This window comes from Podarcis cretensis (genome assembly GCF_951804945.1).
Source record: "Podarcis cretensis genome assembly, chromosome: 2".
Lineage (NCBI taxonomy): Eukaryota > Metazoa > Chordata > Lepidosauria > Squamata > Lacertidae > Podarcis > Podarcis cretensis.
Window position 1 is genome coordinate 32989708 of NC_137171.1, and position 17844 is coordinate 33007551.

The 17844-nt window shown below is 42.6% G+C and overlaps 1 protein-coding gene across 13 annotated transcripts in view; it reads right to left on the bottom strand.

Moving 5' to 3' along the window:
- Positions 1–17844, bottom strand: part of CACNA1G (calcium voltage-gated channel subunit alpha1 G) — a 331245-nt gene that overhangs the window by 141524 nt on the left and 171877 nt on the right. For all 13 annotated transcript variants that reach the window (XM_079967360.1, XM_079967362.1, XM_079967356.1 and 10 more), the window contains exons 4-5: positions 5697–5794; positions 472–631 (exon numbers count right to left, since the gene is read on the bottom strand). In XM_079967360.1, the coding sequence (XP_079823486.1) occupies positions 472–631; positions 5697–5794 (258 nt within the window). The remainder of the gene's footprint in view (positions 1–471; positions 632–5696; positions 5795–17844) is intronic.

The following is a 17844-nucleotide window of genomic DNA, read 5'->3' on the forward strand; positions in this document are numbered from 1 at the left end:
TATTTTTTATGGAATTACCTTTGCGTGGGGTGTGGGTTGCTACTCTTAGAAATCCTGTTGCTAAGAAGTATAGCCAAAATGGTGCCCTCCCTATGTTGTTGTGACTTCTAACTCACATCAGCCTCAGCCAGCATGACCAATGGTCAGGGATAACGGAAGCCAAAGTCTGGAAGGCAGCATGTTGGCTACTCCTGCTCTCCAAGAAGGAAAACTAGGAAAAGAACCTGTGAATCTTGCACCAAAAAACATACCACAGCAAGAAAGTTGAAGTGATAATATGCAAACTGAGCGTTCACCCACAAAGGCAAGCAAACAGAATGGAGGAAACAGCGACAGCATGACGCAGACTCCTCAGATCTTGCTGGGATTAGCATGTTTATCTAAAGAAACTCCTTGCCTCACCACCATGCACATATAAAACCCCTATGCAAGCATATCCTAAGAACGTTTAGGTGCCTCATTCATACTTACAAACTGAAGTTTTCTGGAAGGAAACAGCGGTTCCTGAGCAGCCCTGCCCAAAGCTGGACTCCAACAATACCAAAGATGAAGAAGACAAAAAAACAGAGGAGGAGGACGTTCCCCAACATGGGAAGCGTGTCCAAAAGCAGCGTGACCAGGATGCGCATACCTGAGGGAGCAAAGGGAAAGCAGCCACTAAATGGGAGAAGTCCTACTAAGTTGGGTTCTTCTTGCTTCAAAAGCTAGGCAGAAGGGTCAAACTTGCCATCTGTGAGCTCGGTTCCAACCTTATTTTTTTCCTATTACTGCACCATATTAATTCCTGGCAGTGGTTATAGTCCGTCTTACTGTCCACCACACATTGCAGAGAAAATGACATTTCCCCTCAGGAATCTAAATTCTTCAACAGCTAATCTAAACTCATGGAAAACTATTGTCATGGCCCACGTAACACGGTGACTGTGAAACTATAGGTGGTACGGTGGTGGTTTCAGCACCAGACCACGGTACCCAATGGTGCCGCCTGGAACGTGAAAGATGGGGGTGATGCCAACCTAGAATATGTACAATGCCACCAAACTTCTGGGCCTCTTAGAAAGTAAAGGATTGCAATTCAGTTGAGGCCCATGCGAAAGTCAGCAAGAAAGTGACTGTTTGAATGCCCTATGCCATATGTTTCAATCTACAGATGCACTCTATGGCGGGAGAGCAATGCTAACACAGAAGGTCTCCACATGATGAGAGAAAGTCACGTAAAAATCGGCTTTCAGCCATTACAGTCACCGCACAGAACACAGCCATGTGGAAGCGATTTTCATGCTGAGACTCACTAGCAGCCGGTATATGGTGGGACTCAGTTGCTAAGCCATCAGTGCATCTGCCCCATCTCAAACTCATGGCTGTCCTGCCCTCTCCAGCTCTGCCCTTCCACACCACCTACTGCTGTTGGGAATGAAGCATGTAAAGCAGACCTGGGGCCAGCCCTACCATTAGACAGGGTGAGAAAACATCTCTAGGGTGGCAGCTTTACTATTACAGGGCAGCACAATGTCAAACTATTTAGGTTTTCACCACAATGGAGTAACACACCCTGCCTCTGTGTTGCCACACATATGCATGTCTATTCTAGGGGTCCCCCCCCCAACTTCCCTTCCTGAACTTCTTGCACCTCTCATGTTTCAGCTGAACTGCAGTGGCCACCTTTCTTCTAGCAATTATCCTGTTCCTTCAGCATCAACCAGCAAAGTGTTTAACCAGTTAAAGTTTCTCTTTGCTTGGAAAATTCACCTGTGAATTTCTGTCTGTCTGCCACGGAAAAATCACAGGAAGGTAGGTAGCAACCCTAGATTCTCATACGTCCTGGCCATTCTACACTCCTTTTGCAAGCTCAGAACCACCCTATTCCCTTCTATCTCAATACAATATAAATTAAAATCTTCTTCCCCATCCTAATTCATTCCCTGCAAACATGCAGAACTTTACAAGGCAGTTAATTCGTACAACGTTAGGAACATTCGGTTCTGTAACAGAAAGACAAATTGATGGCGACTTAACTTGACATTTGCAAAAAAAAATTGATTTCACCCGACATCTCTGTAATATTCTGTTCATCCTCCATCTCTTTTTGTTCTCTCTCTCTTCTTTCTTGTCTCTTTCATCCACAACGCGGTTCATATTGATCTTATTTAAAGAAACCTTTAAAGCCATTTCTTTTACCTTTATACCTCAGCAAGAATTTTTCATTGTTATGTCACCAGATCGCCTCTTTTTTTTACTTGCTTCCTCCCATAACAAAATAATAGCCTGCCTTCCATATACTCACATATACCCCATCACCACCAGCACCTCCAGCCTATTGTTAAATGTCTTGCATTTGGTCCCTGCATTTATTATTGATTCATACTTGTTCCTTGCCTTGCTTCCTTATGCTTCTGTGTGGTCCTAGCTTTGCTGCACAGGAGCGAAGATGAATTACCCGGGATTTGCAAACACATTAAATGAATTACACCTACAGTTAGACAGTGGCAGATAAATTCAGCCATCCATCAGCTCTGCTAGGTGGGGAAAAAAATTATGAGCAAGATACTTGAGCTATAAAATGATAAAAGCGACAACAATAACAACAGGGAACATCCTGCCAGATTAAGTTTAATTTAATGGGATTAGAAAAGCAAATAGAGCCTAGGAATTTCCGGCTTCTGACAGATGGATCACAGTCTGAGTACCTCATGTTGTCAAGGTAACTGGCTAATTTGACAAGATGGGTCCTTTCTTTTGCACTACAAAGCTTTGCACTCATGCATAGTGTTAAAGAGAGGGGAAGGATTGAGACCCCAAATTTATCTAGATACTCTGGTCGATTGGATACACTGGACTTCAGATGCAAATGAAATTTCCTTAGAATATTTAGGTGCTGTTACTGTATTGATATCACTAGCACAAAGCATCTTGTTTTAAGTTTTATGGTTGTTGTTTTTTTTTAAAAAAAAATAATAATCTGGAAATTATTAGGAAGATATACAGATAAGAGAAGAGCTATTCATAATGTCCTAAATTATTTGACCAGTAACATGCTGTCAAGGAACCACAATCAACCTTTGGGAGTCAGAGAGAGAGAGAGAAAGAGAAACCAAGATGTACATACCATCGAAAGCCTGAAATCATTTTTCAAGATTAATTATGGGTAGGGATGGGGGATAAATTAAATTCAGTGTGCATTCTAAAGTGAATCTGTCTAAAGTGAATCTGTCTAATTCAAAATTTCCGGAAAAAATATGCAAACTGAAAACAGCTATCCTTCAAAAATTCTCACTTCTCTGAATTATGTTATGCAGCTCTCAAACAATATAAAGTATACAAAATGCATATATTATTTTAGTACATTTATTTATTTATTTAACAATATATATATATAGTGCTTACATGATGAAAGGCCTCTAAGCAGTTCGCAAGGAGAAAGCATACATTAAAAAATGCACCTATTGGTGTATACAAAAATACTTTATGTTAGGAAAAACTGCTTGCGAAAATGTGTACGTCAGGAGAATTGCACTCAAAGACTTGCATCTTTTTTTATTAAAGAAAACAATAACCTGAAATTAAGTTTGGGAAAAACAAGAAATTCAGGGGAAATGACACTGGCAGATTCAATCATCCCTGTTGATGGCGAGGGTCGGGCAGTCTCAGCTGCATACATGAGGCAGTCTTTCAAACATGGTCAGCTGGCTACACCTTAGTTTAATGTTTATACCTGCCCTTCACCTTTGCCAGAGCACCTTACAAATGTCAATATATGGCAACAGGGCAGGCATTCTGAAATGAAAACGTAAGGAAGTCCCCTGCTTGGGACCAGGATTGAAATCCCCACCATCTAGAGGGGAGAAAGTCCTGGCAAGAAGCACTGAAGAGTAATAGAGCAACGTTATAAAGGAGTATTTAAAGATGGATTATTAACAGGTGAGAATGTAAAGTTATAATATATTAAGATAAATTATTAAGATAAAAGCAAAAATGGAAAGGATTTGCTGAAATAACTAATTGAACTAGAATACAAAAAAGGGAGGTGTGAGGAGGTCAGGGAAACAAGTAAATGAAAGTTAAGATATGGAAAGGTTGACTTGTTTTTAATTGTTTTTACTTTTTTGTATTTTGTATTTTTTGTTTCTTTTTCTTTTCTTTTTTTATTCTTGTAACTTTTTTGAAACTTTAATAAATATTATTTTTTAAAAAAGAAGAAGAAGAAGAAGAAGAGTAATAGAGCAACAATCCAGGAAGAGAGGGTGAGATATAAAAATAAAAATAAAAATGTGTGTGCAAAAATCCCCAATTCCCTAAAATCATTATTTCAGTTCATTCTTCTCTCTGCTTTTCTTCAGAGAGCCGAGAGGAAAGTGAGCTATGTAGCTCATCTTGTTATTTCTGGAAGGTCAAAGAAACCTTGTTTCATACTGACATATGAAAAGCATTGGCTGGAGAAGGACAAAAAGCTGGCATAGCATTGCTGAAGATGTGGATCAGGGGCAAAGTAGCATTGTGAATTTTTTTATTTTTTGGGGGGGGGGGTCCTGTATTCACAGTCCCTGGATCCAGCAAGGATTCAAATTGCTGGAATAGCTAGTCAAGTTTCTCAGTAATGGTTCTTCAAGTATGGGATGTTAAAGTAACAAAGGAAGTGGCTCTGGGCCAAACAGCCAAACAGCAAGTGGATACATTCACCTCTTTGTTAGAAAGTCATAGGTGGAGTTGGTGTGTGAGAGGTAGGAGATGGATTCAGGCTGAAGCCTACGAGGCAGAGCCATGCCTGATTTTTGCTGGAACTCAAGGCTGTGGCAATGGAAGAAGCAAGACCTTCTTGGGGTATGGATGGTGTGAGCCCCTCCATCATAGGCTCAGGTTGCACATACATGTAAATAAACCATATGTTGACACCAGTGTCTCTGCTATCCCTCATTAAAAAGGAAACCTGGGTAAGTGCCTGGAACCTGCTTGGAGGCGTGCAATAATACAGCAAGGAGCCATAGGTTGAGCATACACTTCAGAACACTGAAATAAGTGGAATCCAGTATGGTCCAAGGACTTGTTATATTTGAAGGAAGAGTAATTCTCTTAAACTAAGCTATACCTGGCAGCCCTAGGAAGAGGAAGGAATTTGTTGGCCTCCAGATGTGGATGGACTCCAATTCCCATCGTATGCAGCCAACATGGGCAAAAGTCAGGGATGATGGGATCTGGAGTCCAGCAACACCTGGAGGGCTGCAGGTTCTCCTCCCCTATTCTACATCATCTTTCATACTAGTGCAAGCATGTACACAGAGAGAAGCATATACTGTTTCTAGTAGTCTACCCTCTTTTTCCCATCACACCTCCTTGATGCCTCCAAACTCATTTTTTAATTTTCCTATAAAGGGATTCACATGAGACCCTTTTCCAGAAGCACTGTTCAGCAAGGGAAACAAAATACCAAGTCCTTGCCAGTCTGTTTGATTAATTATTCACTCTTTTTTTGAGGAGATGGCTTAGATGGATAGACAATTCATTAAAAAGAGCACACTGGTATCAGGCTCTACATAAGGGGAGTCACAATAGCAGTCAGCGTGGTCAAGAGATGTAGGTGAGCGCGTTAAATGGGATTTTGGAAAAGATGTAAAATGTCCCACTTATTTCCAGATTGTCAGAAATAATGAGCTAGTTTCAAGGGGGAGAGAAAAAATGGGGAGAAAGGAGATTTTACTTACTAGGAACTCTGTTAATGGCTCTCAACGGCCGGAGTACCCTGACGGTCCGAACAGCTGAGAAACTGACATTCTGCAAGTCCAGAGAGTATTCCAACATGCTGAGAAAAAGCAAGAAATAAAGGGAACACATCAGAGTTCTGCAGGAAAAAAGTTAGACGCATCCCAAATCAAACAATCGACACATGGTGCCAGGAGAAAAACTCCCTAGCAGGACTTCTGTCCATGACTGAAGGGTCCTGGAGGAATTAATTATGGGTTTAATTATCATATCAGAATAAAGTTCATGAGCAAAAACTGTTCTATAAAGTCTCCCATCCCTCTTATCGTCTGCATTTTTAATGCTCTTTTACAAAAAAAGTTTCTGAGGGCCGAAAGTTTCCCAAAGATTCTTTTACCATTGAGGAATGAGAGCATCCAGGGAGGAACTTTCCCAGTTAGCATAATAATAATACGCTTTTGATTTGTTTTGTGGTTTCAAGACATGTGACCCAGTCAAAGGGCATTTGTGCAAGAGCAATGTCTCCGTTTATGGGATCGTCTTGGAGCAAGCTGTATGTACCTATATGAATTATCTCACAGAATCATTTTCACACAATAAAAGACTCGTGGGAATCGCTCCAAGTGAGGCCTCATGTTGATGTAAGTATGTGGAAGCATTTTTTCACCAGTCAATTTACACCTCAGTTCTCTCACCTCTGAAAGTCCTCTGCCAAAACGTCTCATGGCTCAGATCATACATCATCTCTCCTCGGGTCTTTTCACTGGCTTCCCATCCCCTTCTGTATCTAGCACAAACTTCTCTATAAACTATCCTCAGCCTGCCACCCCCTCCCTCAAACCGCCAGCCTCTCTTTTAGCTCTTGATTCTCATATGCCTCTATCTGTGATTTTGTCTCCTCCAACATTAACAAGCTTGGCCAACTGAAAATCTCATTCAAAATACCTAAATCTGAAAATCTCGGGCTCACTTGAACACCCCCCACCCCACCCCATTCTTCCCTGCTGTATCCCATGGATGGAACTCACTTCCTGAATATGTGCAAATGCTCTACCTTCAAACCTCTTTGCAAAACCCATCCATTCCATGTGGCCATGGCACACCCCTTCCATCTTAATTCCCAAATGTAACAAAGCTTTAAACTTCTCTCATATCCTTCTCTCTCTCTGTGTGGCTCAGATTCCAACTTCCTTGGGGACCAGGACCTCTTAATTTTGGCTATAAAACTCTGTACGCTACACCGATGTTCGTGACTGGACTTAACTTACCTTTACCTTTTTATACCAGCTCTCAATGGGGACCAAACCAGCATGGCAAGAATTCTTTCTTTTTTTTCTTTATTATTTCATAAAATGTATATGCCACTCTTGTAAAAACACAAAAACAAAAAACACCTCCAAGTGGTTTACAATAAGGATTAAGCAATAAAATCAGGAAAAAGGTACAACAGTACTTTAAAATATACAAAAAATAAAATACTAAAGCGGATTAAAATTACTTCGACTTTCTGAGCATCTTGGTAGGCTTGCCTAAATAAGAATGTTTTTAGCGAGTGTCAAATAGTACAGTGAAGGCGCCTGCTTCATCTCAGTGGGCAACTTGGGGCACTTTGGAGGTTTCCATGCCCACCACCCAAGTAAAAGTGCCATGTCCATATCCCCCCTCCAAATAAGATTTGCCCACACACAAAGCCTAATGTTGCTCTGTCCTTTTCTGTCCTGATACAGCTCTATGTTTTCCTATGTAATATCAACATTTCTTTAGGCCTGTGGGCTTTGCAATAAGTAAAGCTGTCAAAAAAATGTTGCCTGTGGAACACTGAAGAGCTCTGGATTGTTTTTTTGGTAAAACACAGAATGTGAGGTTTTTTAAAATTAAAAAAAAGAAGTTAAAAGCTTTATTTAATTTGTTCCAAAAACTACTTTAACAAGATACAAGTAAAGCCAGAGTTCTTCAGAACTCAGCAAGTTGAATTCGAGACAGACATACATTGAAAGTTTGTTGTGAGGCTTGTAAAGCCTCCTGGAGGACACAGGCAACCACCAGAAAGAAAAGTTTGTGTGGATTTGTAAAGAAATACAATGGTACCTTGGTTTATTAACTTAATCTGTTCTTCAACCAAGGCGTGCTTTCCCATAGCAGCGGGGGGACTCAATTTACAAATGGAACACACTCAACAGGAGGTGGAACATGTTCTGCTTCCAAGGCAAAGTTCACAAACCAAAACACCTACTTCTGGGTTTGCAGTGTTTTTTAATCCAAGTTGTAAACTAAGCGGTCCTTAAACGAAAGTACCACTGTAATGGAATGTGCACTCAGCTACCTAGTCATCATTTTAAGGTAAGAAAGCAGCAAACCCCACCTCCCCCCCCCCAACCCCACAAAAAGACCATGGAGGAAAGTCAATCCCTTTTACACCCCCTACAAAAAGCCCATGGAACTTATTTGTCTGCAAACTGTCAGGTTTAATCCACTCCAGAGGGACTCCTGTGCCACGACATTTCATCTACTTTGCTCAAAAGCTGGAAGAGGTTTTGCAGCTTAATGTGCCATACTATAGTGAAAATGGGGGGAAACAAAACAGAGTTGCTCAAGAGCTGAAGTACAGATCAAAGCAGCAAGCGCACCGAGCAACACAGAAAGAGACTGGATTTTTTCAAAGTGCAGATATTATTATTATTATTATTATTATTATTATTATTATTATTATACACCAAAAGGCAAATCTCAGGGCCTGTGAGAGAAGTCTGAGCCTTCTTGAAGACTTATAACCATCAACATGCTTCTCCAGGCATCCTCTTCCCAGCCATGGAAAGGCAGGAGAACTGTGGAAAAAGAATGCATAAAACTCTAAGAATGGCCCGCAGTCCTTTCCGGCAGAGAAAAGTGGCACACTGGCTTACAAACAGAAATAAAGCAGCCTCTTGGATGCGCTTTCACCTAATATCCTATCCATTCAGCTCAGCATCTTTCTGTTTAGTTTAGTTTTTCTTATCTTCCCATAGCAACAAGCATTCCAAGACTATAATGTGAAGTAAGATTCAGCCGAGGAAACTAATGTTGGTTTGTTTTTCTTCTGGATGGCATTTTTGCTAGAGATTCTGATAAGGAAAGAAGTTTTGAGAAACAAGTTCATTTCTCAGGGGAGCCTGTCTGCGAACTTGTAGCAAAATAAGGAAACACTTGCTGCAAATTCTGGATTCATATTTCGTAGAGGTACAGAAAATGTCATTTATGAGCCAACTCTGAACCATTCACCTGTGCAGAACTGCTTCGAAGAGAGACTACTCCGAACATACAGAATTTAGGAATACAGGGCAGAATTCAGCGCAGCAGGGCAAGAATGTGGGAAATGGGGTCTGCTTATACAACAGGACTTTCCCCTTGTCCCCTTGCACACCCCTAAAGCTGTTCTGCCCCACCCCAACTCCCCAGAGCAGATTTAGGGGGTGTGGGGTGCATGGGGGAGGAAGTCCTCTTGAGTGGACAGATCTCGTTCCACACATACAACAACTAAGTTTATCAGTGGTCATCCATAACACACCACAAAGCACAGCTATAGATGTACAGCATGACCTTCATTTTACCTAGTGGAATGTACCTGAGTAACTTAGTGGCTTACTATATTCCTTCTACTTAAAGGTAGCTGCTTGCATAATAGCAATTTTGCAAGCATCTTCTAAAAGTTCCTTTGCAGCCAGAACCATATTTACTAGATTGAGTGATGTCTGATTTATTATAATGAGAAATAGATGCTGTATCTGCATGGCAGAGAAAAACTCCAGTGCAAACAGACATCAGATCAACACACAAAGGGTTGTATCCAATGGTGTCAGAGCAAAGATCTGTTCTCACAATGGGACATCCCCTTCCTCTCCTCTCAGTGCCCGACAATCTGCTCCAAGTGAGCTGCAGGGAACAGAAGGGGGTGGATGGGATTCCATCGCAACACAGTCAGGCTGGATAGCTCAGTTGCTTAGGTAAAGGTAAAGGGACCCCTGACCATTAGGTCCAGTCGTGACTGACTCTGGGGTTGCAGCGCTCATCTCGCTTTACTAGCCGAGGGAGCCGGCGTACAGCTTCCTGGTCATGTGGCCAGCATGACTAAGCCACTTCTGGTGAACCAGAGCAACGCACGGAAACACCGTTTACCTTCCCGCTGGAGCGGTACCTATTTATCTACTTGCACTTTGATGTGCTTTCGAACTGCTAGGTTGGCAGCAGCAGGGACCGAGCAACGGGAGCTCACCCCGTCACGGGGATTCGAACCGCCGACCTTCAGATCAGCAAGTCCTAGGCTCTGTGGTTTAACCCACAGCGCCACCCATTGTGCAAATAACGCCAAGGTTGCAGGTTCAATCCCTGTATGGAATGACTGCATATTCCTGCATTGCAGGGGCTTGGACCAGATGATCCTCAGGATCCCTTGCAACTCTACAATTCTATGTACATAACTCCTTTTGAGGTGTTGTTTCCTATGCTTCTAATGTAGCACTGGAGTACCAAACCAGTTGTGCAGTGATTTCCCATGCTGCAGAAGCACCCTTAAACTCTACAATCCCTCCTGTAGTGCAAGCAAAAGGAAAAAGAAAAGACTCAAAAGACAGAGGGGGCGGACGGACTTGGGAATAAAGAGAATACTAGTCTACTAAAACCAAGAGATCTGAAAACATTCAAATTGCATACAAAGCCAAATCAGAGCAGTTCATTTTGTGCTGACTGGAAGTTTATGAGCAAGTTGTGAATATGCATAACCGCTGCAAGGGAAAAATGTGAAAAGAAGGTGAGAGCTTGGAGGAGCATCAGATGTTCACATTGTGGGAACCCCTCTAAGAGAATGATCCTGCAGATGTCCCTGTCAGGAGGAGAAGTGCCCACATATGCATATGGTGGATTGAAAGTCACCCAGCTGAAGCAGGGGTTGGCAAGAGGCAGTTACAGTGGTACCTTGGGTTACAGACGCTTCAGGTTACAGACGCTTCAGGTTACAGACGCTTCAGGTTACAGACTCTGCTAATGCAGAAATAGTACCTCGGGTTAAGAACTTTACCTCAGGATGAGAACAGAAATCGTGGTCCGGTGGTGCGGCAGCAGCGGGAGGCCCCATTAGCTAAAGTGGTGCTTCAGGTTAAGAACAGTTTCAGGTTAAGAACAGACCTCCAGAACGAATTAAGTTCTTAACCCGAGGTACCACTGTATTTTATTGGAGGTTAGAATGGGATTGAAATCTCTCTACCCCTGCCCAGCCATTCCAATTTATCGCAGCATCCGAGAAGTGTGGTTTACCAGTCTTGGATTGCATTTTGCACATCAAGAAGGCATCTCTACAGCACGGGTACCTGAGCGAGGGAGTCAAGAGCTGTGTGCACATGCCCTCTCAAAAATATTCCATTGGCAGACAGGGGAATTCTGACTGTCCATTTCACCAAATTTCTTCAGGGGCAAGGAATTTTTTCAGCAGTTTCTTGGTGTCAGGGACTGGCAGGGCTCTGAAGAGTGTGTGACAAAGGCTGGGCGGGGGGGGCAGGCCAACTCAAGAGAGAGGACCAGCTAATTATGGGGTTTTGTGCCACCCATGAGGCTAGAGCCAAGGCTGGAGGAAGGGGAAGAGCCTGAGCAGTTAGCAGCAGGAGAGGAGGTGCAGGATGTGGAGGAAGAGGCTTTTCAGATGAGGTGCAGGGCGGTTGAATCCTCACTGTCCCCTGGAACCAGGAGGGGCTCGAATAGGCAAGCGCAGAGGCAGCTTCCGTGTAGGAGAAGTCACCGGTCACTTGCGCACACTCCATCCGAAAAGAATACTTAAGCTGAGAGGGGGGCATGGTCCCATTGTTGTTTCAGCTGTTCAGCCAGGGCACAAGCCTGGACAAGTTAATGCCAGCTATGTAGTTGCTAAAAGTGTATGTGCATGTGTATTTGGTGCATCTTAGAAGCTACTGTGAAGCATGCTTTTGTTAATGAAGAATTAAACTACCGTCTGTTTGACCTCCTTGCCTGAGTGCGAGCAGGACACCAAGGGGATGGAGTTCACCATTTGCAGGGGCACCTGAACAGGGTCCCCCCCCCACTTTCCCCTGAAGGCTTTATTTATTTCTGCTGCTTAAAGTAGCAAGAGCAGCATCTGTGTTGGCAACCTAGCCACCGTTTTGAATCCTCCACAATGCCATAGTCCTAGCATTGCTCCAGAGCAGGCATAGGCAAACTCCAGCCCTCCAGATGTTTGGGACTATAATTCCCATCATCCCTAGCTCACAGGACCAGTGGTCAGGGATGATGGGAATTGTAGTCTCAAACATCTGGAGGGCCGGAGTTTGCCTATGCCTGCTCCAGAGCATTGGGGACTGAGCGGGTGATGAATGGCACAAAAGAATGGTGTAGAACATTTTCAGAAAATTCTGCAAGGTTGCTTTCTTTTTCTATAGGGTGAGATAAAGAAAAATATCTGGAATGTTCCCATTAAAAACATTTCTTCTGGGGAATTTTGGGCCAACCCTAAGGGGGCTTCTAAGAGAAAATTAGTACCTTCGCCAAACTACAGTTCCCAGGCCAGGATTGTGCTTGGGAAAGTTATGAGAGTTCAACTTTATCAAGCCTATACAATTTTTTAGGAACCACACAAGCACAACATTGACTGATTTGGAAGTGGCAAAGGATGCATGAAATGATATGTTTACTTGCTCCATGTGAAACAGCCACAAGATAGCTCCCTGAGCTGAAGACAGTTCCAGGCTGGTTACAGATGATAACATGAGGGTGGGTGGGTGGGTGGGGACTGAGCTAGAATCTGAACTTGGTACAGACTTGTTTGTTTCTTTGTAGGACATTTCAATGAACCTATAATGGGCCCTCCATTATTCTACGAAGAAGACAGGTGGTTGCTGGATCTAGTTAGATTCTGATTAGGAGAGAAGCAGCAGTCTTCATAGGCAATCATGGGCATGGTTCTCCATGGGGATTTCCAACATGCGAATTAGAAATATTGCACAAGGAACCTCAGGGACCTTCTCTAGAGCAAAGCACACCCAATGTCAGCACATCCAACCCACTTCATTTCCTGAGGATGTGAAATTATATACAAGAAATGACTGGGCTGCATTTTAGTCTTCTTAAGAGAAAGCTCTGCCATATATTCTTTAAAGTACACCATAAGATCATCCAGGTTGGATGTCATGGTTCCTTATTATCTACAAAGTGGAGCAATCAGAATTGAGAGAGAGCATTAAGCAATCAGGGGACAGAAAGAAAATGACGTCTAGGTAGCTTACATTGTATCTCTGGAAAAGCAGGGAGAAATTTGAAGGCTTTGTCACCTGCTACTATCACTCAGCCAATGTCCATTATATGCTGCTCACTATCTTAATCGGGAGGGCAATGAATCTGACACTCCCAGCTCAAAACAGGGAACACAAGTACGTGCAAAACCAGGGATCTTGGCAAATGTGGCTTTGAAAATAGTGACATCCATTGCTGCTCTAGACTTGGGTCGGGGTATATGCTCTAACACAGAAGGACTGCCATGCTAACTACTAAGATTAGCTACCAGCGTTAATCTTCTAACTCCAGCTCCTAACATGGCAACATTATGGTACAAACTATATATAGGTAACCTGATGGGGCTTCAAAATGCTTGCTTATAGATTTTGCAGATTTCTTCTGCTGCCCAAATACTTTGTGATTTCAGAAAAGTCTAATGATAACAAAGGGTGTTTCAAGGTCCAACTCCCAATCTAAGTATCCCGCTTCTCCTGGTTGCATTAGCCTCGCTGACTTAGGTCATGTAACACAGTTCAAAAACACTTGAATAACGCTCAGGAATAATTAAAATCTAGAAACTGAGGCATGCTGCCAATTTGAATCATTATCACAAGTAGTTAATGGTAACAGTTCATATATCTTGCAAAGCACTCGGCTATCAGAATTTGATGGATTGGACATAAGCATTGACAGGCCTGCAGCCAACAAATGGGGTTGGAGACCATTGCCTCCAAGGATGCAATCCTATGAGCATTTACCCAAGAGTAAGCACCACTGAGAGACGCGGGTGGCGCTGTGGGTTAAACCGCAGAGCCTAGGGCTTGCTGATCAGAAGGTTGGCGGTTTGAATCCCCGCAACGGGGTGAGCTCCTGTTGCTCAGTCCCTGCTCCTGCCAATCTAGCAGTTCAAAAGCACGAAGTACAAGTAGATAAATAGGTACCGCTCTGGTGGGAAGGTAAACGGCGTTTCCGTGTGCTGTTCTGGTTCGCCAGAAGCAGCTTAGTCATGCTGGCCACATGACCCAGAAGCTGTATGCTGGCTCCCATGGCCAGTTTGCTTCCAAGTAAACACTGACTGAACTTTAAGTTGGTATGGCGCCCCTCCTAGAAATAACATGCGTTCCAGATTCCCATGTTGATTTTTTTTGCAGCTGTGGCCCTCTAGCTGTTGTTTGACTCCAAGTCCCATCGGTCCCAGCCAGCATGGCCAATGGCTATGGGCGATGGTAGCTGTAGTCCAGCAACATTTGTTGGGTCAAAGGTTCCACACCCTGTTCTAGTGCAAGCTGTCTTGAGATGCATGGAAATATGTGCATCTGAGGATATATATTTTTGGAATGATTTGCTATATTGCGAAAATGTTTCACAAATATTTACTTTTTTAAAAAATAAAAGCTTTGGATACTGCATTTTAAACCTAATTCCGAAGACAAGGACAATTCCGTCATCGTCTCCTGCGGCATGTCCCAGATCTTCGACTGGATATTAGCCAAAATGGATCTGGAAATGTGCTGCTATTCTGCAGCACAACCTCCAGTGCTAAAAACAAGGTGGGGGTGCACGGTGGAAATCCAAGGAAACCAGTCTCTATCCTATTGCTCTGATCCTTACATTTGCTGAAACAACCAGAACTGACTCATATTAGAAAGGGAACTCCTAACTCGGTATTGATACATTCACTCGTATACTGTACATTATATACATAGAAAAACTAATGAATAGACTGAACAGCAGCAACTCATCTGCCACAATTAGCTGCTCCATACTAATAATGAGAAAAGGCAAAGGGAACATAAAGGTGATGAAATTACATTTGGGCTCATGGTAACCTGGGAAAGTGAGTTACAGTGGGTATTTGTCACCTCACTGTTTCAGGTGGCTGGTTTATGTCTAAAGTCACTTTAGTTTGATGGCTGTTTTAAGAAATATTATTATTGTGGGAGGTTTATTATGTCAACATTTTGGTTTCAATATTCTGACGAGGATTGAGGTCTGTGATACGTGTTTTCAATAATGCCTGGTGTTCTTATTTGTTACTGCCTTGAGCATCATCTGAGAATTAGGTGGGATATACCTTTCTTCCCTGCCCCCGCCCCCATCTTGGAGGACAAGGTGGTGTTACATGGGGGGGGGTCCCCAAGGTGGCTAAGCCTCAACAAGATGGCTGAATCATGTGCCCTGTCCTCAGACCATGCTCTAGTAAATAGTTTGCATCCCATAGATTTGGAAACTAAGATTGAATACACTTCTGTTTACTCTACATCCAGTGTGTTCCCACTGCTGGCTGGGGAAGGGGTGCACATATGATGTTAGTCATAATACGTATGGTATGTATCCTGCTGTTTCTTACGAAATATCATGTTTTTATGAACTTTTCTCTGAACCAGTTTTGATCCAAATTGAGAAAAAGAACATCCTAGCTACTTTTAAGCTAGTAATGGGTACACAGCCTAAGTACCATACTGAGAAATCTAGCTGCTAATTATACAATTTCAAGATAATTTGCTTCATTTTGGTAATGCAGCTTCATTTAGGTATTAGGAAGGCACTGGCCCAGCGCCCAGACACCTAACCATTATATGAATTGAGAACCAGCTCTAGCACACACCCAGCACTACCCTGAATTGGCCTAATTTCAGGTGAAGGTTGGTAGTGGTAGTGAGCAAGCAGTTGAGCCTGCCCAACTGTACTGATATTTCCATAGTTGAACTTCTGATAAGGGACCCCAAATTCCCTGGAATCCAGGTCTGGGGTTGGGGGGAAACCACACTGCTCTATGATATCAATTCAGTACATCATCTGGAACCTCTTACATGGTCAGGTTCTATAGAGTCACTAATTCTCCTACCCTTTGGGGTTTGTGTTTAAAGGAAAGCATAATGGCACTTTAAGAAGTCACAACTCAAACTGCAAAGAGGCAGAAAATAAGAATACATCATATATTCACCAACTCTAAGAAGCACTTGAGTTTCTGCATATTTTGGGGGTGAAAGAATTTGCCCTCAGTGCTTGAGGGTATTCACACTTTTAGATGCTGCACTTATATTATTCTTTGGGTGGCAAAGGTCTGCCTCCCAGCTTCTGTCAACCTTTAACTACTCTTTCAATATCCATTTCCCAGAATTCCCTTTGAAATAATGGCTCATGATTATGTGATTCATCAAAACTTCTCATTTCTATGAGGAGCTCTGTTCTAGCCAAAGCTGTATTTTAAAAAGAATGAGATCTGATAATATGGCAGCATTCTCTCTCTAATCTCCAATGAGCTTAGCTATAATTAGAGGGGAGTGTGGCAAATACTGTATCCTCTATGAGTAGTGCTAATAGTTGTATTATATTGTTACAAATAAACAATTTCTTCTCCTGGAGTTCAGTCTGGACAACCTAATATGGCAAGGCATAATTTTCAGAGGGGCCCAGCTGCATGTAGAACCCCCTAGATCAGGCACCCCCAAACTCGGCCCTCCAGCTGTTTTGGGACTACAACTCCCATCATCCCTAGCTAACAGGACCAGTGGTCAGGGATGATGGGAATTGTAGTCCCAAAACAGCTAGAGGGCTGAGTTTGGGGATGCCTGCCCTAGATAATGAATGCCACAAACTCAGTTTGATTCTTTGGACACTACCACCTCACGCCTTTGTACACAGACTCTGCTAAGCAGTAGGACTTAAAACAAAAAAACCTATGCCAATTTAAAACATAGCTCTTCAACATGCCCCATGTTGAATTCAGCCCCTAATTGCACATATTCAGCTCAGGGATTCTGGACCTACATCAATGCCTGCAAGAGGGGGTGCTGAACTGAAAATTAGGCTATCTTTTGGAACAGAACTGAGGATGGTGTCCAACTAAATTGTTCCATAAGTAAAACTTCCTCTCCCTTCTCCCCTTAAATCTGTTCTAGGGAAAATTACATGAAAAGGACCACAAAGACTTTAAGAGAATGGGAACCATTTACAACATATCTGAAGAGGCAACATATAGAAATGGACTCATTGGCAGGGTTTGAGTAAACAATCACACCTGTATACAACAAAAAGTAAGACTATATGTATTGAGAAAATTTTGGGGAAAATAATACGCAGGGTGAACAATATGGAGATAAAACAAAACGGGAGTATGAGGGAAGTCCAGGGGGAGGAGGGTTGAAATATGAAAAATTGTTGAAGATATATTGTTAGAAGAAGTATACATGGAAAAATCAATAAAAATTATTTTTTAAAAAAAAACAGATTTGGCAAGGCTGGGGGCACGCATGGGGAGAGCAGGGGAGGAACTTTCATTGCGCAAGTGTAAATCCTTGTGCCGACCAAATGAACTAGTTGGATGCTGCCTTTAATTATGGACTTGAAAGGCATATGAGAAACAGAGGGGAGATGGCCCCAATCTCAAACTGGGATTACACATGCCAAAGGCAGCTGCTATAAAAGTGCATATGGGTAGGTAGGTGGGAACAACATAATGTGCTGCACTGCACTCTGTGAAAACACACACACACACACACACACACACACTTATTGTTAGCCGCTCTGAGCCCAGCTTCGGCTGGGGAGGGCGGGATATAAATAAATTATTATTATTATTATTATTATTATTATTATTATTATTATTGAAAGCTTTCCCACTTTTGCAGTAATAAACAAAACCTTTTCCACGGGTGATACCCAATGCTAGTCATTGGGTATCACTATCTTATTCCACTTCCAACAGCTGTGCTCTCTTAGTAACCTCACTTCTGTACTGAAATAATAGTGTCCAACAGTAGCAGGAAGTAGCATTACCCAAACCAGAACCACAAACTGGATGTGGATAAAGGTAAAGGGGGGGGGGGGGCTTTTGTGAAACTTTTTGCCCGTATTCCACATCAATGTGCTTTTCTTTCAAGCACAAAGCTTTAC